We start from the raw sequence: 23,054 nt of genomic DNA on the forward strand, positions 1-23,054 counted from the left end.
TGATGGAAACAGCTGTGAAGTCTCGACTCTAATGACTCTAGTGTTCATGATTTAAGCTGCACACTCTGCCTCCACTGTACCAGTTACATACAGTAGAATATAATGAACATGCATGCAATCGCACCAATTGGCTCAGGGTTCAAAGGTTTAAATACTCGTGAAAGGCGCCTGAAAGCAGCACAAGACAAGTGATGTTGCTTCAGGTTTTAACGTGTTAAGTCAACGCAAATTTATTCCATGTCTCTAATCCATCTTTGCTAACTGTGCCTGTTGTGTCGTCCAGGATGACTAGAGGGGACGCCATCTTGCCTTTGGTTCAATTATGGTGCCAACAGCCGAGAGGAGAGAACAGATCAACTGTCAAATCATGTTGCCATTTGCGTGTGCGATGGTGCCACCCACACGTCCTCTGAGCTCAATCAGCTAACATCTCAGCGCACAAACAACACTGTACAATGTGAAAGTATAAATGATATGCGAAAAAAAAAAATCACCATAACTATAACACCCTCTGAGATTAGTATGTATCACAATAACTGTTAAGGTTTGGAAAATCAAATGTCATGTTGTCTAGTTTGGTGTTCGTCGTATTCGACTGCATGAAATTTGATATGAAAATCATTTTCAGCTGTAATCCTTAAATATTACAGAGGTCATTCTGGGATAAATCTGACATCGTAATGGCTTTGTTTGTCACAAAATTGTCTCACTATACATGATGTTTTTAAAGAAATCCCACCGCAGAAGATGACACAACAGTAAATGTCAGAAAATAGTCCATTGAAATCTTATATCAGGACACCTCAAGCATGTTTCCTGTAAACCACAGATCTAAGTCAGTGCAAGGTGAATTAAACAGCAGGTGATCATAGCAATAATACCTCTGCGTCATGCTACAGTGCCAGATGTAAAAGATGGATTTTATAGATTAGTATTTCGCATAGCTTCTCTTTTTGGTAGTGGTATGTGGCCGTGGTTTAAAGGTTCAGTTTGTAGGATTTAGGGGGCTATATTGGCAGAAATTCATTTTTTCTTTAGTGTATAATCACCTGAAAATAAGAATCGTCGTGTTTTTGTTACTTTAGAATGAGACGTTTATATCTACACTGGGAGCGGGACCTCGTCTACTGAGATCGCCATGTTGCACCACCATTTTTCTACAGTAGTCCAGAGCGGACAAACGAAACACTGGCTCTAGATAGGGTCATTTGTGTTTTGGCATCGGCCACCACATCTAACAGCCACTCAGCCATGAGCCAAACATTGCTGGAAAAACACTGATTTTTAACGTGAAACTGCTTTATTAAGTGTTTTTACCCTTTCAAATCACCGGGTCTGTTTGTCTGGGAGTGGAAGAAACCTCTGCGGATTATTCAGCCACCGATAAAACCCTCCTGAACGTCTGAATCTCTAGTTATCAGAGATAAAAGGTGAACAAATACAAACAGGTGCTGGGCTAGCAGTCTGTCTCCGACATGCCGTACAGCGTTGGAGAAACACTGATTTGTAACATGAAACTGCTTTATATTCAGTGTTTTTACCAGTTTGAATCACCTGGGGTCTCATTTATAAACATTGCGTGCGCACAAAATGAGGCCTGAAAAAGGCGTTCGCCAATTCCCACACAAAAATTGGGATGTATAAAAACAAACTGGAGACAGGACATTGGCAACCCAGATGATGAGGTGGAAGCCTGATTTCTGGAGCCCTAGAAATTGTCGAGTATTTTTTTGCTGCATGCCATTTTTGGCTTTTGTCCGCACGTACATTTTAAGTATGGATGCTACACTTTGTTTTATAAATGAGACCTCAGGTTCATTTGTTGTGGAGAGGAAGAGTCCTCTGTGGATTATTTGGCTCTGTTAAAAACCTCCTGAGCACAGAACGCTGAAGGAATTCTAATCGACATAAGTTTTATCTAGTTGCAATGTGCAGTCTTCACCACTAGATGCCGCCAAACCCCCCTTAAATCTCACACACTGTACCTTTAAGCATGATAATACACTCTGAGGTGTCCTGATATAAAGCGTAATGGCCTCCTCTTGTGCCCAGTCTGTTGTTTCCTGATATCAACACACCAGGTTGTGTATCGTTGCATACAAAGTTGTTATCTGTGTGTGCACACTTACCTCCGCTGTGGACCACCGCTTGCTTTTCCTACCGGCCAGTCACATGAGCACACTCAGTCACAATGTGTCTTCTGAAAGATGTAATGTTGTTGATGATCTCATTGAATAAGTGAACATCATGCATCTGATTTAAAAAAAAAAAAAAGCAAAACAACAGTCTTCCTGTTTGATCAGGTGAAACACACACACACACACACACACACACACACGATTACTGTAACATGCTCAAGCCTTCAGCAGCAAAAACCACACTGAGGATACAACAGGGTCACCAGTGTTCATGTTTGGCCATGAACTGGAATTTCTTATGATGACGACAATGAGTTCACCTTTCTGTTGCCAATGATAGAGTGAAATGCCATTTAAAAATAATGTGTTACTGTATTTGTACAAGTTAGATCTGATTGAATGTTTTGCTGTCTGGTAGTCTTATAATAGTCATATAAGTAGGGGTTAAAGGTCAGTCAAACTGGGACGTTGTTATGCATTGAAAGCCAAACCACCTCCTTACTGGAGTTTTTAGAGGGGCCTTTGTATACTCTGAGATTTCCTTTCTTTCTTTTCTTGTTTGCTGGGCAACTTTTAATCATGATTGTTTTTGTTTTTCAGACTGTTCGGGGATATTCCTCACTTAAATGAGCTAATTTTCTTGTCTAATGTTTACTAGTATTAAGTAATCATGGTGGTAGTTAGACAACGACAGGACAGTATTAATAAATTACAATGCAGCCATAAACAGGTATCGTGTAATTTCCAATCAGGGCTACAGCAATATCGTCACTAATCCAGGCTTGAACCCAGCGTTTGTTAACAACCTCTGATGGACTGAAGCGAAGCGTCAATTCAGCCATGCATGGTCGTGCACATCACGTTGTACAGGTGAACTGCAGGTGTCGTAGGTGTTTGTGTGTGATGTACACTGTATGTGCTTGTGATTCTTCAACGCCATACTTTGTGACATTGGGATTGGATTACTTGCCTTCCATTGTGTTTAAATAAAATAAAGAAACTTCCTTTTTATACAGTGAGTAAAGCATTGTTGTTTTTCATCTGTTGTACTTGAGGAATGGTTTGTGGATTTTTTTCAATATTGTCTTGCAATAAACACATTTTTGAACCCAACTTGTTCTATTGTGATGAAGTCACTGAAAATTGCAGTGAATAGATATGTGGGGATGGCTTAAAAACCTTTGAGGCTGTAGCGGGCTGTAGCTGGAATGATGACACCAGTATCATATCATATATAAAACTAGACGAACTAAGGAATCCAGTGGTACCAACCATGTCATGCTAGCTTCTCAGGAAGGGGGCTAAACAAGTTAGGCTAAATTTTGATAAGGGAAAAACTGGCATTCACGGGTCCCTTGACCTCTGACCTCAAGATACCTGAATGAAAATGGGCACTGTGGGTACCTACGAGTCTCCCCTTTACAAACATGCCCACTTTATGAAAGTCTAATGCAGTCTGGGGCAAAAATATACACTTCTTTGCATACAGTATAACTGTTATTTTTGCCTATTGGAATATTTCCACATGCTAAAATCCCAAAACAGTCTTGGAATAAATCGGCTTTCACTGTAGTGAGACCATTCATTTGAAACTGACATCACTATATAAAATGACCTATAGTGACCTGTAGAATAATCACAGCCTCATAAAACTCTGAGCAGAAAAACAGAAACAAACTAGAGACCTCAGGCATTCAGAGGATGTATGGTTTTCACAGGTATATTGACAATAAGCGCGTTTCTCAGCACTTTCCTGAACAGAAGCGCTCGCCATCCAGTCGCGGAAAAGTGGAATTCTTACAGAAATCTCCAAATGTCAAATGTTTTTGATGCCAAAAATACCACAGCATGGATTTTTCTGTGGTGTCCCTTAAAGGACTTGGTGTCTAAACGTGTTTTGTTGGAGTGATTTCTGACCGTTATTATCAATTCTCAGATGGTAATTTTTTTTAATTTTGCACCAAAACTGTATAACAAATGGTATCAACCCAAAAATTACTGCAACAACTTATGAGACATAATTGAGCCGTCATATACTTCCACCATAATGTTCTAAGCCCCTACACACTCTAAACTTACAAAGTTTGAATAGACGCCTATGATCTTTGGGTTCACAGCTTTCAGATGAGGTATACTCATTACCCATACCACACACACACACACACACACACACACACGCACACGCATTATAGGTAGGACTCAGGGTTCAGTGATTTCTGAGGTTGTACGCATTAAGGTCAGTTTGGTGGAGACAATGTGGGCAAATAAGTGGCACAGAAAATAAGTGCATAAAATAAAATATACAAGACACAACTTACATACATTAATATTTGGCTGCGTTATACATACCATTATTTAGCCTATATTTATTCTATGAAATATATATTCTACCATAGCTTTAGGGTGTCTTTTTAACATCTGGGCAGTGACAACAGATGGAAATGAGTGTTCAGGCTATCTCTTGATTATTTATAGTTTTCCTGTTGATCACTAATCAGTAAACACAATTAAAGAAACAGGGAAGAAAGAGGTACGGGTGCAGGGTAAGCTTACCTTGGGTGCCAAATATGCGAGGTCCAGTACTGTTGTGGAAATACAGATATTTACTGTAGGGAGCCTATTCCAGCACTCACAACATTATTTATTGCAGAATAGCTGCCCTCATATATATTGGTCATCCATCTATCTTTAAATGCAATAAATTTGTTATTTTCTTCTCGTCTTGGTGACAGTTTTCAACATTTTTTAAGGTTAGTATCAATGTATTTAGAAAAAGGCGCTGCAGTTTGACCTCCCCGCCACTAGATGTCAGTATCAATAATGTCGCTGTCTACCTGGTTTGTCTTGTATACTGTGACGTCGCCGCTTCCTTGAACTTTGACCCTAAAATAACCTTCATTAGTGTACATGGTGTACATGTGTGACAACAGAAGCCGCACACTGTCCGAAGGACCTGTATAATATTATAAAATGGTAAGAATACATTTTATAGTGTTGACATCCCCTTAGCTAACGATAGCGAGTCAGCTAATGCTAAGTAGCATGCTAGGCAGCGTTGGCATGAGACGTTGTGTAGCTGCAGCTGTGTGTGTTTGTCGCAGTTTGGTTTTCCGAGACAGTTACATAAGGTAGCTGCCTCCTCTTCACTGGGACATTATTAATTTGATTAAGGGAGGAACTTAATGTGTCAAAATGTAGGTTAAGTCGTATCCAAGCAGGACGGAGGCACATATAAAGACACTGTCAGAGCTCACAGCTGTGATGATTGTCTCCTACATCCGCACCTGCAGACACTTCTCACCTCATCATGACATCAGCTTAACTGTTTCTGAACTGACTCTTTAATGTCACTTGCAAATATGAGAACTACTGACTGACCCTCGCTCTCTTGTGGTTCCCATGATTGTCAATGTGAAAGCACACCTCTGCTAACTGCTTTGTGTTATTAATGTTTGCACATGTGTTCATTTCCTCTGCAGGCTAGATATCTTGCACAGATCATTGTGATGGGAGCACAGGTGGTGGGACGTGCGTTTGCGCGTGCTTTACAGCAAGAATTTGCAGGTATGATCCATATAGTGTACACTTAATATTACTGTACTTAATAATTGATAAAGTAAAAATGTAAAATTAATGCTGAGACTATATGATTGTTCATCATTCAGCTACTTGACAGACACTAGTTTTGTTAATTGTTGTTTTTATTTGTAGACAAACCCAGATTCAGTTCAACTGTGATGGACATTTTTCAGTATTTTCTAATATTTTATCCGCTAAATAAGTTAATCAAAATAAGTAATTGTTTGTTTCAGCAAAGGCTGGGTGATATGGCTGAAGTCATGATCATGTTATTGATATAGTTATTGTCAGATTTAGATTCAGACAACATTATTAATTCCACCGGGGGCAATTTGAACATCTTGCCTTGCACACATATCAAAACATAACACACAGTAACATGAAGACACATACCGGTAAAAAGAATAGTAAATAAAAAACATAAATAAGCAATATGCCAAGGAGTTCAGTGGAATAAAGGAATAAATAAATAATAAATGTTACTAGACTAATAGCTAATCTGTCAGAATCAGAAAAAGATTCATTACCAAGTATTTTTTCCCCCTAAAAGGAAAATGCTTTGGTGCATATGTATAACATATAAATAGGCAATAAAATAAAGGCAAAGTACTACAACAGTCAAAAACATCAATATGAATCGAGACCGTACAATAAAAATGTGGAAAAGGTACTCAATAAATGAATACTAACATAACAAAACATAACCATTATGTACAATATAGCTGTTTAAGAATGAGAAAGCTTCACAGTTTTGTGCACGATGTGCAAAAATATCTGTCAGTGCACATTATGAAATGGTAAGGGTATTTAAAATCAGTCTCTTGTTACATAATCAAACTGATGTTCAGAGTAATTAACTGGGGTTCATTTTAATGTATGACATCAGACCAAATCCTTACTATGCTCGTCATAATACAACATCCTTCTCAGAACTCTAAGATCACATCATCCAGTAAATGAACCCTAGTTGCAGCTTTATGTAAAACATATTTGCTTTTACATTCTTTTAGCTTGTCAAATGAGATGAACAGAAGTTGTGAGTATTTCTGTCGTGTTTTCTCTCACAGCCAGTCAAGCAGCAGCGAAGGCTAGGGGCCGCACAGGTCAGCAGTCTGCTGCAGCCTCTAGCATCACTGGGATGAGCCTGCAAGAGGCGCAGCAAATCCTCAATATCAGCACACTCACTCCTGAGGAGATTCAGAAGGTACAGACACACGCTTCGTCTCTTAGAGATTTCTGACTATCAAAGTGTTGCTGTTGAGCTGCAGAGCCTGTAAGCCTTTTAATTATATAGTGTTTGTTAGTTCATCACAGATTTTCTAGCCATGACAAAATCTGTTTCTTAAGAATGTCTTAAAAATGATTTTCCCAGCTCTACTATTTGAGATGAAATACTCGCTCCCTGTAGACTTAAAAGGTGGCATGGTCATAAAGTATAGTTACAATTAGTCATATCTTTAAAAAAAAAAAAATGCTGGAAAACCAACTGCTTCTGTGTAACACCTGCAAAATTCAAATCCAAGAATTTGCAGCTAAGAGTTAATATCATGAACACAGAGTTTAACTTTCATGTGAAATGATTGGTTAAGGTTGTCACAATTGGTCAGAAAATGTCAATGTGTGTTTTAAAGGAGCTGTGAGCAACATTCAGAGCATTAATATATCAGCAAACCACTATTTGCTATGTAAAGATATAGTGGAGTAATGGCGTCCTGAGCAGAAAATGAAGTCACGCACCCTCTGTGTGAGTTGTCATCCGAGCTTCGCGTGTATGTTAGTGCATGCGAGTCCCTGTGTATGGTTAACTAATTGCTACCGCTCTGCACTGGGGAGGAGGATATCGCTGATAACACCTTCCCGACCCTTGGTGGCAGGATGTGGTGTTACAGAAGAGTAACGCCCACCCTACAGTCCCCCTCCTCCTGGTTAACACCCTTAGCTCTGTCAGCACTGTTGGTGCTGTTAATGCCGGTAGCTGCCAGCCACCGGCTGAGCAACCTCCATGTTGAGAGCTGTGCGCAGGCAATCCTATCCCAGTCTCTGAATGCCACACAGCTCCTGTAAATGAAGATCAAATGCTGTTACTTGAACACTAACTGTCTTCATCTCTTTCAGAACTACGAGCACCTTTTTAAAGTCAATGACAAGTCAGTGGGCGGGTCGTTTTACATACAGTCAAAAGTAAGTACTCTGTATCTTAGGATGGTAGATGATTCCCTTTGTTGTTGATGAAGCAGTGTTCAGTTACACTGTGGACAGTCAGAGCAACATGTCACGTATCATTTAAATGTGTTTTAGCTCACCAAAACATAAAAACAAAATAAAAATATAGAAAATAAATATAATGCCATGAACAGGGTGTCCACAGGTCCTTAAAAAGTCATGAAATGTCTTAAATTAAGTTTTCTTAATATAAGGCCTTAAGAAGTCTTAAATTGTATTAAATTCAGATTTGATGGGTCTTAAATATTTTCAGTCACATTACCGTGAAAATATCTCCAGCCTGACAAACTCAGTGACTGTTTACAATCATTGGACAGACCCAAGACTTGCAATAACAAATAGCATTTATGACGGTGATGAGATTTTTTTTTTTTTCTTTTTGCTTCAGACAACTCATCCAATTGTCATTTTTCCTTACTGTTCATTTTAAACTGACATCAGTGTGTTTACTTGGAAAGAGTACTCAAACATGTGTCACACACACAGATGTATGTGTATTGTGTATTTCCATTTCAGGTTTGGTCTTAATATTCATATAAGGCGGTATTAAAAGGGTCTTAAAAGCCTTAAATTTAACTTAGTTATATCTGTGGACACCCTGATGAAACCATCAGACCAAATAATTTAAAACACAGCTTAAGAAATTAAAACATGAAATATAGTGTAGTACCTTTTGCATCTCTGTTTTTGGAGTGTAAAATGCTGATCGCACCCCAAAATAAATACTATTAGGCCTCAAAAGTCATTAAATAATCTTACATTTGACTTTCCTGAGGCCTTGAGTGCCACAAACATTTTATTTAATTTCATTTTTCCACCTTTTAATTTCTTTTTGTATAAATGAGTCAAATTTTCATGTGAAGGTCAACATTTCTGATATTACAAATCTTTGAACTTACCACTGACCCAATTCTGTCACTTTACTTGCACTTAATGTTACCTGTCGGCAAAATGTAGATCAACCCAGCTCACTTTAATGTCTGTATCCCTACATAAAAGCTACCTCTGCATGGGACTACATACTATAACTTAACCTGCAGTGCTTGAATCAGATAAAGATGATTTGTTTAAAAATTAATTTTGGTTAAAAAATGATTTTGAAAAGGTATTAAAAAGTATTAAATGCAATCTATAACCTATAGACACCTGCTCCCAGAGTTTTGAGTCTCAAACCGAGGACAGTGAAGGAGGAGAGCTGTCAGTCAGGATCAGTGTGGCCTGCTCATGTCCCGACAGGAAACATGTCATTCAGCTTTGTCAGCCGTTACCATGTCATTTTGCAGCCTCTGCCAGCTATTCTGACAAGTTAACTTGTGAGCCTGTAGTCCAGGTGACCGAACCATGATGTGAAGTTGAATGTTGGCATGTGGTCAGTGACTGACTCACACTGATGCTGCCTCATGAATTTCCAAATAAGTTAAAGCCACTGTGTGCATTTCTTGAATATTATAAGTGTCATTGTAGAGCTGTAACAAGATAAATAAAGCCACTGGAAACTTACAAAATTCACAATATCCTTAAAGCTGTGTAATTTAGGGTCTTATGTACATAACAGTGAACATCTATTCGTTTGAAACAAAATTTGAAATATTGTCATTTAAGATTTTGTAAACTTTACTGACATTGGGTTGAGGAGTTGTCCCGTTCAGACTGGTGCAGTCATGTTTGTTTGTGCCGTCCCTGCATGCACATCCACCGCTGAGATGACAACAGGTCATTCTTTTATTTTGAACTGCGGTGGACTTGAAGCATGTCGCATTTTTGGTGAGCTGTGGTGGAGTCGTCCACAAAAACTCACGCATAAGCAGCACTTATTTACCCCAAGACCGGTTCAGTAATTTTGGGTTTTGCAAAACCGCTACTTCAGCTGGAGCCGTCCCCTCTCTATTTCTCCAGACGTACCATGTCCCTGATGTCCAGAATATGGAGATTAATAATGTAAGTTGCCCACTTCAGATAAAGTTAAGCCATATATGTAACTGATTCATGTGTTCTGCCCCGCCTAAGCAGTCTGGAGAAGTGGTCTAAACAGCAAAACAAGATTTTTTTAACTAGGTTTTCTAATAGTTACGTTTATTTTCACTCAGATTTTGGTGGATGTCAAATAAAACACTCATTTTATATTCTGTTTTTAATATTTCAAGGTAAAGTCGGCAGTCATGATTGTCAAATTCCAAGAGCGCTTTTTTTTGTAAAATACAATGATCAGTTCTCTTTTTGTCTGTGTGTCTGTATTGAATTTTAAATGATTACACATGAGTCTGTGTGTTTGTGTGTGAGGAATCCACCCTTTTAAATATGTCATGTTTGAAATGATGTCACTGATTTTTATCCCTCACCCATTCCTCTCTGCTCTGAGTGAAGTTTAATTTGCTTATTTTAAGCGTCTCCCTTTTTTCTCAGTCGTCATTATTTTTTTTTTGTGTGTGTGTGTCCAGGTGGTGCGGGCTAAAGAGCGTCTAGACGAGGAACTAAGTATTCAGACACAACAAGAAAAGCCGCAGTCACAGCAGAACAAGGAAACATGAAGTATGAACGGATGCTCGTCCTGTCTTTCCTTTCCCCATCCTCTGTAAATTATAACCCAATAAAAGCCTTCTCCTTTTCTCTAGTCTCGACTCTGTGGCATTTTGTGGGCAGTGGGTGTGATTTTAAGACATGGGAGCAGAAACAATAGTCAAAAATATGGGTGTATTGTTTTGTTTTTTTTCCCCAGATTAACCATGTTATGAGTTACATATGGTTTGCAGTGATGTAAATCCACAGAGATGCCTTTTATGTTACAGTTTTTAGCCACTGTGTATTTGAATAACTGAAATGCTGAATACAGTGAGTTAAACTGCTGTTCGTCAGGATAATGGGAGTGTTATTTATGTGAAGTGTGATGAAACATAAATGAACACACAAGTCGTATCAAATACAACTTTATTAAACATTTTTCTTTTCATTGACATTATTATCAATATCGTAATAAAATTCCTCTAAAACAGGAGAACACCGCTATGTTGTACCAATTGGAGACTTTTACAACTCTAAAATTCTGCATGTTCAACCACAGAACATGATGCCAGGAAAAAATATATTTTCATATAATCATTTTTTTTTCATATAGTGTATAACTTCTATATTTTACCTATAATAAAAAGGCACTTGGAAAAATTAAAATACTGACATAATCTCACAAATGTGCAAAAAACATAACTTGGAACAGGCCTTGCTTGGCCTTAGTCTTATCATTAACCCTTTGTGCAACACTGTGGCACTTCAGTCAATGGCACCCCTTTACAATGACACTGACCGAGCTAGCTAACACAAATTTTCGTGCCCTGGATTTCAGTTCCACTTTTCATAGCAGTAAGTGAAGGTTACTTTTAAAATCTCCAGGAGCGAGTACCGCTTTTATACTGTCAAAAAAAATAACATTTTAGCGACTGATAATGATTTTTACAATTATTCTCGGTTCCCAAAACAACTGATGAATAACGCTGTACACTGAGAACGGATGTGGCAGCATCCCCGTATCTACACACGCTATGAGGGGAACAAAAGTGCAGTTTATTACAGACTGAGCTCAAAGGGTTAATGGATCATACAGCTTATTTGATATTGGAAAGATGTGGACCCTTGCGAGGATCCGTGTCATATTATTCAGCTTTCTGCCGCCGCGCTGAGTCTCTGTCCCTGGCTTCGACCTGCAGAGGAGAGACAGACAGACAGGGAGGAGGAGAGCCGCCGCATCTGTGGGTTTCACTGTTGCCACGGAAACCGTGTCTAGCCTACTTAACACCTGTTTCTGATGACATCATATGCCAGGATTGTCCACTCACAACGAGAGATTCACTTCAATGCCCAGCCTGAACCCAGAGACAGGCCACTGGTGAGTGTGTGTGTGCGTGTGTGTGAGTGTGTGTGTGGTTGGGGGGGAAGGGGTGTCTGTGATAACGATGACTAAGAATTATTGAGGCAGAAACACAGGTATGCAGTTCATCTCTGCTGTGAATCCTCGCAGGTCTGTGGGAGGCCCACCACAGAGCTCGTCCTCAGACAGGGAGGGTTATATTTGTTTTTGTTTACTGTGTATGTGGCTCGTTAGTTTGCCTGTTTTTCCCATTTCTGCTAAAATGCTTTGTGGCCGGGAGGTGGGGGAGTTGAGCCTTTTGGGTTGAATCTATAAAAAAAAAAAAGGAAAGAAAAAACCCAGAGGGCAGACAGAGTTCAGTGGCCTAGTTTTCTGCAGGCTGGTATGCCTGTGAGTGGCTGCCACATTGGGCACAGCACAGCCAGTGACTTCAGAGCTGAGAGGGCCGCTTGCTTGGGTAGGTGGCCAGATGGAGGGCGGCTGCACAGCACAGCTATCCTCTGCCTCTTTTCCTCTGCTGGCGCACAGCCTCACTCCTCATCTCTCCCTTTCCCTTGTCCATTCATTCAGCCAATCCTGTCTCTCTTTGCTCTCACGCTTTCTCAGCGATGCCCGCCATTTCACAGTCGGATGTTATTTCTCTACGGTTTCCCTTTATTTGATGGTGGGAATTAAAAGTTAGAACAGAGGAAGATGAGTTTGCAAATCTAATTTAGCCCCAAAGAGGCTCTTAATATAGACATTATTTTATGCCCACATCCTCTCTAATTGATCCCCAGTGGATCAGTGTGATTGTCATGGAGGAAATTGATGTCATTTGGTCCATTAGATAAATAGTTTTACATATTTCCCCCTTAAAGCAGTGGATTCCAACCTTTTTGGCCTGTGACCCCTTAAAGTAAAGCAACATCATATGAACTTAGGACCCCGATCACAGTTTATAGCCTCAGTTTGTTGTGAGCACTTTCTCCTTCTGTCATCGTTTCATTAGTCTCGCTCACCAGACCTTTCTCAAGAAAAGAAAGGTCTGGCTGGGCCGACTCTCACTTTGAGATTGGAGGAAAAAACGCCCCGGCTGCTTGTACTTCTTTCAACCAATCACAAAAATATTGCCCGGGGGAAACAGGTTTTGGTGTAACACGCCCACAAAAATATCACCTACAGGACGCGAACCATGGCAGAAAAATGGCTACATCCCCACAAGATCAAACACCGCAAAAGTTAGTAAAGGACGTGTTGAAAACTGTTGAAAACTGCTACACAACTGGAGGTGGTAGGGCGGGACTTCAGCGGGTGGCTCGTTCCGCCCAATGAGAGGCCGATCTCTGCAGCGAACTTCCGCCCACTCAGACTATCGTTTCACTGACCCTGAACAAGCGCCCATATTCAGTATTTTAGTTACTAAGAATCAACAGGTGTAGGCTGTCCTTGGTCATAGCTGTATATTGAGCTAAAGGCATGTTAGCATGCTAACATTTGCTAATGAGCACTAAGCACAAAGTACAGCTGAGGTTGATGGGAATGTTGTTCATACTGCAGGTATCTGGTCATACACCAAAGTGTTGGACAAACTGAATTTTTGACCTGATAATGGCGCTAGATGGAGAGTTAAGGTATCATCCAGAGGGGAACATGAAGGTTAACATCATGGTGGCACTATGAAAAGTCAGGGGATCCCCAAAGTCAGTAGGACTCGTCCTCTGGGAGACGTGTTTTTACAAAATATCACAGCAATCCACCCAATAGGAATTTCAATCTGGACCACCGGGACGGACCCATGATCCATTTAGCCACATTTTCTCAAAAGCAAAAATTGCTCGAGAACAGTCAACAAAATATAACATAATTTTGCGTAAATGAACCATTTTCTTCTTATATCAATGAGGTCATCATTTGACCTTTCAGATTTAGGGCATGGTCACACAGGAGCAAAATTAACATTGGTGAATTTTTGCCTCCTGGTCACATCATTCAGTGTAAGTGAAGGGGCGAATGAAACATTAGCTTCCGGTAGCAAAGCAAATTCTTTGTCTGGAGTTCAATTTTGGTTAACGCTGACTGGCAAAGTCGCAGCCTCAACCCATAGCAAAGAAGAATGTGTGACAACATGCGTGTTGCTGTGTCTAAGCAGCCAATATTGTGTGATATTGGCCATGAAAAATACAAACAGCCCCACAAGAGAGAGAAGAGAAAATTTACCAGTTAGATCAAAGCAAGCTAGCTTTCCGTGAGTCATACCCGGCACTGCCCACATTAAGTACAAGTATCGCCTCGGCAGGCAATGGTCACTCGTGTGTGACCATACCCTAATCCCAATCCACTGCCCTAAAGCAATGGTTCTCAACCAAGGGTCCAGGAACCCCCAGGGGTCCTTGAGGGGGTTCCCAGAAAAACGGGGAAGTTTGTTTTCACTATTTAATTCGTAAGAGTGGTAAGGGTGACCTTTGTGATCATAGGTTTCACTTTCTCCACAGTTATCTGCTCAAATGTAGTTGAAACTGTAGCATTCTGGTCTTACCGAACAACCAAAATCTTTTAAGATGGTCCCTAAAAAGCCCCCTGATATATTTATTTATGGATACATATTGATTTTGAATATTGAAACGGTTTTACTACTTGTTTTCCACAGCACTGATACACCAGGACCAGTTGTTCTTTTGCTTTTTAAGATTTAAACTGTGTGCCTCCGATGTCAAATTTCTCAGTGGTATCGAAAATGCTGTTGAACATTCATATTTTGTAGGGTATTGTGTCTAAGTATTGTGACAACTCTAGTCCCTGAAGTAAAGTCTTATCAAACTGGGGTCCATGACATGACCCCAAAAAGGTTGGGAACCACTGCTCCAAGAGAACCCCTCAAACCTCCTCCTCTTGACCTTTCCTCAATCCCTCAAATGACTCATCCTTGACAGCAGAAAGCTGAGCGCAGAGCAGCCGTCACAGAACACAAGAAGCAACGTCAACATCAGAAAAAAATGTCTCGTCTGAACAACAGCAAAAGAAAAAAATAATGACAACAATAAAAAAAAAAAAAACAGCAATAACTGATTATTTCTAAGACTGGGCGATGGAAAAGTAAGACCACCAACATAAGCAGAGATGGAGGAGTGAGAAGAGAGAGAAGGTAGTGTGTGACAGTCTCTTGAGGGAATGTTCTTCGTGTTGTGATGATCCTCTCCTGCTCCTCTGCCTCTCCGCTGTGGAGACGACAGTCAAACATCATACATGCATTAGCACTGAGCAACACAAGCCTGGGAAGACCCCACAGCAAAATCAACCCTTGCAGAAAAAAAACAGAATAAGATCAAACTAGTTTTTAAAGAACCATCACTTGGCAGTAACATTTCATAAAACATGTAAGGAATATAGTGTGTGGTAAGTGCGTGCTGACTGCTTAATAGAACCATGAGAAAAGATTTCCCATACGTCAAATGAGTCTTTTTTTTCTTTGCCCCTTTGGACAGAGTAAAATGAGGCAGTTTGCAATAGTGTGGCTTCCTAGTCAGTCCAGCTGTATGTGGCAGTGAGTGCATCACACCCCCCTCTGTGGCACAATACGTACATCCCTCTTTCCCCTCTCCAGGTATTTTTGGCACGGCATGGGACTTGTTGAACTTGGGACAAAACTTCAACCGACAAGGCTAAGTTCGGCTTCGACTGGACGACCACCTGTTTTTCACAGCTGGTTTTGGGTCGGGTGACTTTTCTAAAAAACAAGACCCTAGTGTTTATCACCACAGTGGCCCTTTCATATACAAACTGGCCGTGTTGATTCAATTACGGGAAAGCAGCTGGACAATCCAGAAGTTAAAACAGTGCGAGTTCTGTACATGGAAAGCGGGATGTTGTGTATGGTGTCCTACCAGAGGGGGGAGCCAGACACACCGCCTGCCTTCAATTTGTAAAAGAGGAAGTGATGATTGGTCATTGTCAGGTGATGCAACACCATTTGTCTGTGTTAAGTCCTCAGCTCGCTCTGTGCCCTAAAAGCCCCTAGTCTGCACGCCTGGCACACATTCTGGTGGACTAGGCTGGTCCGTGTTGGTCACCCTCCCCAAACTGGGGACAGATTGTCAAAAGTGCTCGCTCCCAGTTTATGTTACACTGGGGGGAGCTGAGAGGTTAGCAGCAGTTTTGAGGTTTTCAATACTATAACCAGTTGACACTATTAAGTGCTGTGTTTAATTGAACTGTCTCAGAGCTGAAACTGCAAATCCAAGACAGTTTGAGTTCACTTGCTTTGGTTTGGCAAGCCTGTCTGAGTCATATTAATCACAGCAGCCTGTGAAAAATAGGTCATAACTTTAAAATCAACTGTGGAGAATCGTCCTATTACGTGCATGTTTGCCTAACTGTGAGTGCGTCATTCAGTTTCATGGTGTGTCTATCTCACCGCTAAGCTGGAGGCACACTGTCGATGAAGTACAGTCATATAAATACTTATCAATGAATCAGGACTTTCGTAAGAACACAGAGCACTAAGACTGTCACGTTCAGGAAACAGGAATGAATAAAGTATAAAATACAAAATAAGAGAGCAGAGAGGAGCCCATTGTCAGGCGTTGTGATAGAAATACAGAGCCATACATGTTCCTGAACAGAGTTCTTGGGCCCCGAGTTTAGTTTCCCATCAATACAAGAGGCTTGCGTTGTTTACTTATTTCTTGTGAGGTGTAGTGTTATCTGTTGTTTTGCTGATTGAGGGTTTGATTACATTTCTCTATAGTTTTCTTCTCTCAACATCTCTTTGAAATGCATTACCTAAATTTGATTGTGCGAGCCAATCCCTATCACCTTTGACAGCCCGTACCCTCACTATGGCGTTCACCCTCCCATCCCGACCCCCTGAGCTCTTCTGGAATGTGTGTGTATGTGTGTGTGTATCAGTTGACCACAGCTGGCTTGAGCACCACGGTGCCTGGGGGGATGACCACCCAGGACAGGGGATCATGGGATCCCGTGGAGAGGTTCAGGACCCCCCCAGTCACCTCGTTTTCGGCCTCCTCCCCCCGGCCCTTCTTGGCCCGTTGGCTCTGGGCCCTGTGCTCAGACGAGGCCCCCAACACGGGCATCATCGGCAGGCCCAGGGCCGAGGAGGGGAACGCCGGGGAGAGCATAGAGGACTTGGCCAGGCCCAGCGGAGAGCCGTTGAAGGACAGGATGCTTGTGCCTCCCAGGCTGCCTGGAGGTGAGCTGGGGCAACCGAGTGTGCTGAGGTCCAGGGGCCGAGGACTGAGGGGGGACAGGGGTAGGGCACCACCCAGACCCTGCAGAGCATGGCCTCCCAGGAGAGCAGCCGCTGCCCCTGGGATGATAATATGGGCTGCACTCACATAGGACAGCTCTGAATCCTTACCCCCTTCGCCAGCAAGCACTCCACTTTGACTCCCCCTCAGCAGGGAGCCCACCCCGCCTGGGGAGCCCTGCTCCTGAGCCACAAAGTGGCCATGGGCCTTGATGTGCTTGCGGAGAGAGCTGGGGTCTGTGTAGCGCTTCAGGCAGCCCACCATCTTGCAGTAGTAGGGCTTGTCCACATAGTGTGTGCGCGTATGCTTGAAGCGGTCGCTGGAGTTGGAGTAGCGCTTGTTGCAACCCTCGTAAGGACATATGTAGGGCTTTTCACCTGTCGTGAGACAAAATGATCCAGATGTTACAATTTTACTTCACAAAAATGAAGAAAAAACATTGATTTTAGTTTTGACATTCTGTGTGCGGCTCTACGACCGACCTGTGTGTGACCGGTTGTGAATCTTGAGGTTCTCCAGGCGTGAGAAGCTCTTGTTACAGGTGGGACAGCGATGGGGCTTCTCATTAGTGTGAGTGCGGATGTGGATGAGCATCTTGTACCTGCAGCCAAACAAAAATATGTTCCTCTTGAATCCTTCCCTGATACGTACACTTAAAGGTCTAGTGTGTAGGATTTAGTGACATCTTGTGGTGAAGGTGCATAACTGAGACTTCTCCCATGTGCCGAGCGTGTAGAAGAACTACAGCGGACTATGTGAAAACGGGAATGGCCCTCTCAGTGTTTGGTTTGTCCGTTCTGGGCTGTTGTAGAGAAACATGCTGGACTCATAGTTAGAACATTGTTATGAATATTATATGCAATTTCTGTCAATAGATGCCCCTAAATCCTACACACTGGACCTTTAATAAATTACCCGGGTGTACAAGTTTCTCACCGAGCATTGAAACCCCTCCCTTTGCGAGCACAGCCCTCCCAGTGGCAGCAGTACCCAGAATCCTTCTCAGGCTTGACATGGAAGTCGTTGACATGGTCCACCAGGTCTTGCAGGGAGTCAAAGAGCAGATGGCACTGAAGAGAGAAAGACCATTCAGCATTTTTAATGGACAGTGATTATAAAGCTATTTTGAGTTGATCCTAGTTTGGCTACAACAGAATCTTTCTGGCTCTTACCTTCTTCCAGCGACAGGCCAGTTGTTCATCCGCTGAGAGGTCCGGAGAGGCTCTTTTGTCGCTTGTCTGGCCAATGAACATGGAGGATGGCAGGTGAAGTCCCGCCCCAGCTCCAATTGGCACGAAAAACTGAAAGGCCTGTGAAATGTGAGAATTCTGGTAAACAAACAGGAAAAGAGACAAAAAAGAGCAAAAGTGTTATCAATCAATTATGGCACACATTTAGGTTAAGTTACTGTTTAAAGGAGCAGTGTGTAGGATTTAGTGGCATCTAGTGGTGAGAATTGCAGATTGCAACCAGCTGAAACTTCTCCCATGTGCCAAGTGTGAACATCCAGTTAGGATTACCCCAGTGTTCATTGTTCGTGAGATTTTACTGGGAGCCGAATTATCCGCAAAGGTCTCTTCTTCTCCAAAACAAAGAGACCAGGTGATTAAAACCAGAAAAAAACACTAAATGAAGCAGTTTCACGTTACAAATCAGTGTTTTTTTCCAATGCTGTTTGGCTTGTTGCAGATCGGCAGTTAGCCCAATTGATAGCTGTTAATGTGTGCCCACCTTGTGTCACTGACAACTTAAGATTCAGACATTTAAAAGGTTTTTACCTGGAGCTGAATTATCACAAGAGGTCCCTTTCTCTCCAGAACTAACGGCCCTAGCGATTTAAATTGGTAAAATACTGAACAAAGTAGTATCGAGATAAAAATCACTGTTTTTTAAATGCTGTTTAGCTCGTTGCGGAGGGGCTGCTAACTACGGTGGCCAATGCATAAGCGCAAATGGCCCTATGTAGAGCCAGTGTTGTTTGTTTTGTCCATTCTGGGCTGCTGTAGAAATATGGTGGACGAGCACTCGCTCCCTGTGTAGATATAAACAGCTCATTCTAGGGTAACGAAAACACAAAAATTCTTGTTTTCAGGTGATTATACACTAAAGAAGACATACATATATTAAATTCCATTTCTGCAACATGTATCCCCCTAAATACTACACACTGGACCTTTAATGTGATGGGCTTCAATAAAACTGGCCCTAGAAAAACAGTATGACAACACATGAAAAAAAAATAGTGGTTCCTTTTCAAGGCCTCAAAAGTACAATAAAAAAAAACCCATGACCATTGACAGGCAGACAGTCATGACTGTAACACAAACAGGTACTGATGTCCTCACTGACAAAATACTTGACAGAGACAGACGTCTTTCTTTTTGTCAATGGAGTACAGAGCAGCCGCTCTTCATCTCCTCCTTCAAATATCCACTCCACTTTTTCTCTTGTAGCCACCCGCTGCGTGCTACAAAACCTCCCAACATCCCCGAGCTCGGCATGAGAGCTGCAAGATTCACTGAACCTCAGCTGGGGCTCAAAGAGCTAATGCACCGACTCCCTCCCTCCCTCTCACACACACACACACACACACACAGAGTAACTTAGCTCGAGCAGAAAACTGAGAGACATCTTGATGAAAAGTGGAATTTGGAATAAGGGACACATAAGTCCGAGCGTGCGGTGGCGCAGAGAGAATAAGGGTGCAAATGGATCACAATCCTGTGGCCGCCTCATCGCATCTCATCTTCAGCTATGTCAGAAATGTGTATGTGACAAATTTCATAAAATGAGACCAATTCCCTGCGCTGAGCTCTGCCTCTGCATGCACAACTATGTGAGCTGCTTTGTGAGCTGCTGTAGGGGAGAGAGCATGTGAGTTTGAGCGTGTGCAGCTGTTCTTCTATAGGAGGTGCTTATTTTGTGTGTGTGTGTGTGTGTGTGTGTGTGTGTGTGAGAGAGAGAGAGAGAGTAGGAGGGGACAGAAAGCATCCTATGTGCATCCACTGGGGATAAGTAAAGTGTATAATGTGTGTAATGGTAGGGTCGGGGGCCGTCTAGGATGTGGAGATGATGTGGGGCGGCTGAATGGTCCCAGCCAGCGTCAATTCAATTGCGAGGGAATTGAATTAGGCGGCGTGAGGTCTGCGTGGCTGTACCTTGTCTTAAATTTGATTATACATGTACACACACACACACACACACACACACACACATACATGTCATGCCAGTGGGGCCACTGAGTGCAAGTTGCGCAGACAGAGGCACTTGTTGGGGACACAAGAGGTGTTTGATAAGAGCTACCCCCCTCTCTCTCTCACTCACACACACACACACACACACACACACACACACACAAGCCTCCCACCCCTTGCATAGCCTTATTCCCTTATGGAGAGTGTGACACAACCCGATGTCGTTCCTGACTTGCTGACCCCAGCAGGCTGAGTCACTCTGCGCTGTAGACAGGACAGTGTTGGCTACTCACTACTGCACTGAGAGACAGTGTTTATTCTTTCAACAACTCAGAGGTGAACGACGAGAGGGAGACAATAGAGCTGGTGGAGGGCTAAATAAAGCACCTGTACTCGTGTGTAGGTCTGCATGTGTTTAAGTCATACTCACTCCTGAGGGGACGTAGTTGCCGTTGGTCATTTCTGGAGAGCTGGGGGTGTGGCGGGAGGAGGGAGACATGCTCAAGTCCACAGCAGGGGGGGTGGGGGTGTCTGTTCGATCATGAGGCACCACCTGCACACCTGGGAAAACACACATAAACACACACACACACACCTTTTAAGATGACCTCTCACCTAGGGGATGAGGTATGAGGACTCTAGCAGCATGGCTTAGCTCAGCTGGTCCACCACTTTGACCTGAAATATTTCCCACCTTTTCGGCTGACTGCAATGAAATTTTGTACAGATATTCACACTCCCCTGTGGATGAATTTTAGTTACTGAAGCGATCCCCTGACTTTTCCTCTAGTGCCACCCTGAGGTTGACATTTTGGGTGGATTGCCATGAAATCTGCGACACACATTCATGTCTTCGTCAGGATGATTTATAATCACTTTGATGACCCCTTCACTGTTCATCTAGTGCCACCATCAGGTCAAAACTTCAACTTGTCCAAATAACAGACACTAAGTATTTGAATTTTAATAGCCACTAATTACTTAATATTGAAATTTGAACACCACTGAATTCATAGCAGTGAAATATTTTATTGGAATTTATTTAAAATACATGACTTTTTTGATTCGCAGTTTCAAAAGCTGAATTTAATATATTTATATGTTCACAAATCCAGATCCAGAAGGTTTTAGAATAAAAATAAAAAATAAAAAAAAGATTTGGCTTGATTAAAGTTGATTCAAGGTCAGATCAAAAAATTCAAGTTGAAAAAAGAAATCAAGAAATTCTTTTATTCAATTCTTTTTTTAATTTCAAAGAGGTAAATTCGGAACAAATACATTCTGATACATGGTTAAAATATTTCAAAGCTATAGGTTTAGTGGTTTTTGAATTAAAAATTAAGAATTCAGAGGCTGTTAAAATCAAAATATTTATGTCTCTTATTTGCTTTCATAGTCCAGTACTTTCATTTATGACCAAATACCAATGGACGTATAAAGAGAACTGGATACAGTGTTGGAGGTGAGGCCCTGTTCATTCCTATACAAGTTGTTCAGTGGCGCATGAAGCCAAAAAAAAGCTTGTGTTAGAGACTTACAGTGGTGGAGCGACTGTTTTAGACTTTTCAAAGGTTATTGCACCAAATGGATCAAATCTCTGTGGTGTAACAAGTCATTTTGCAGGGGTTATGACACTCAGAAAAATGTATCCACTGATTTTAAGATGTCTCTTTCAAATTGTAAGTCTATGGGAAAAAGTCTTTTGGGGCCCGCTGGCACCTCGAGGCAGACTTGGATGTTTTAATTCCACTTTTGGCCGCTATGTAAAATTGAATTCAAAGCCCAGCACTGATCCCGAGGGCCTGCACATAACTGCAAAGCTAATGTCATTCCCATCAGCCTCGGTTGTACTTTGTGCATGCTAACATGCTACACTAATATGGTTCAGAATGTGCTCCTAAATATCAGACCGTTAGCATAGTGACTGCGAGCATGTCAGTGTTAATATTTAGCTCAAACCACCACTGAGCCTAAACACAGCCTACAGAGCTGCTATCATGGTTGCAGACTCTTGTTTTGTTACTTACCTGTGTTCGGAGATGCTGGCGAGGCGGGCTCTATGACTGCGGTGCCATCATCCGCCATGCGGAGCTGGCGAGCTCGCTTAGGGTGCAGCGGGGAAAGGGGGGGAGAACGTGCGCCTCTGTCCCGCCCATTGGCCCGCCGAGGGAGCTTCAGATCCAGGGGCTCGTCCAGGGACAGCATGACCGCAACCCGCCGACCTCCCACCTGCACAAACAGTCACAGAGGGGCAGAGTTAGGCCAAGTGGGGCCAAGGAAGGATAGTTTGGTTTTCATATAACAACATATACAATGAAACGCTGCGTTCCTATGTGAAACATGACAGACGGCTGGAGACAGATTGTCACACCTGCAGTATTTCCCACGTGAACGTTGTTGAAAGTATCTCACATTCCACAATCCCACTGGGTAAGAAATACTCTCCAACAATGGTAAACCGACCACGATTGTAAACTGAAACACTGAGTAAGCCAAAGAAAAATAAACACACACACACACACACACATGGAGAGCTAAGTGACCCCCTCCTCTTCTTCCACGCTGACCTTTACTCACACACTCTTCCTGAGGAATTTCTACAATCCAATCCAGATGGTCACCCTCACCACCAGCCCTGCTTAACCCCACCCCTCGGTCAGTCCCTGGCCCTTGCACCGTGTCACATCACCCCCCAACCCAGCCCCCACAGTGTGCACCCTCAGACCCCATGGACCTTTGAGACCTACCAGAAGCCCCCCGGGCCTTCAAGTCCAGCTGCACCTACTCCGTCCACCTCCTCCCGCCTCTAAACACA

The 23,054-nt window shown here is 42.3% G+C and overlaps 3 protein-coding genes across 5 annotated transcripts in view; 2 read left to right on the top strand and 1 right to left on the bottom strand.

The window, feature by feature from the left end:
* coro7 (coronin 7) overlaps positions 1-3,251 on the top strand; it is a 156,335-nt gene extending 153,084 nt beyond the window's left edge. The window contains exon 28 of the mRNA XM_050069936.1: positions 284-3,251. Within this exon, the coding sequence (XP_049925893.1) occupies positions 284-292 (9 nt within the window). The 3' untranslated portion in view covers positions 293-3,251. The remainder of the gene's footprint in view (positions 1-283) is intronic.
* A 1,739-nt stretch (positions 3,252-4,990) lies between these two features.
* Positions 4,991-10,551, top strand: pam16 (presequence translocase associated motor 16). The gene is made up of 5 exons (XM_050069945.1): positions 4,991-5,111; positions 5,618-5,702; positions 6,785-6,921; positions 7,833-7,898; positions 10,379-10,551. Exons 1-5 carry the CDS (start codon positions 5,109-5,111, stop codon positions 10,466-10,468), a joined length of 381 nt encoding a protein of 126 aa, XP_049925902.1. The 5' UTR covers positions 4,991-5,108; the 3' UTR covers positions 10,469-10,551.
* Positions 10,552-10,851: 300 nt separating this feature from the next.
* glis2b (GLIS family zinc finger 2b) overlaps positions 10,852-23,054 on the bottom strand; it is a 39,768-nt gene continuing 27,565 nt past the window's right edge. For 2 of the 3 annotated variants that reach the window (XM_050069940.1, XM_050069939.1), the window contains exons 2-7: positions 22,267-22,468; positions 20,670-20,800; positions 18,218-18,373; positions 17,982-18,115; positions 17,528-17,646; positions 10,852-17,422 (exon numbers count right to left, since the gene is read on the bottom strand). In XM_050069940.1, the coding sequence (XP_049925897.1) occupies positions 16,683-17,422; positions 17,528-17,646; positions 17,982-18,115; positions 18,218-18,373; positions 20,670-20,800; positions 22,267-22,444 (1,458 nt within the window). In that variant the 5' untranslated portion in view covers positions 22,445-22,468 and the 3' untranslated portion in view covers positions 10,852-16,682. The remainder of the gene's footprint in view (positions 17,423-17,527; positions 17,647-17,981; positions 18,116-18,217; positions 18,374-20,669; positions 20,801-22,266; positions 22,469-23,054) is intronic. The other variant, XM_050069941.1, reaches the window with a different exon arrangement.

The sequence above is a fragment of the Epinephelus moara genome, chromosome 18 (assembly GCF_006386435.1).
Source record: "Epinephelus moara isolate mb chromosome 18, YSFRI_EMoa_1.0, whole genome shotgun sequence".
In the NCBI taxonomy this organism is placed as follows: Eukaryota; Metazoa; Chordata; class Actinopteri; order Perciformes; family Serranidae; genus Epinephelus; species Epinephelus moara.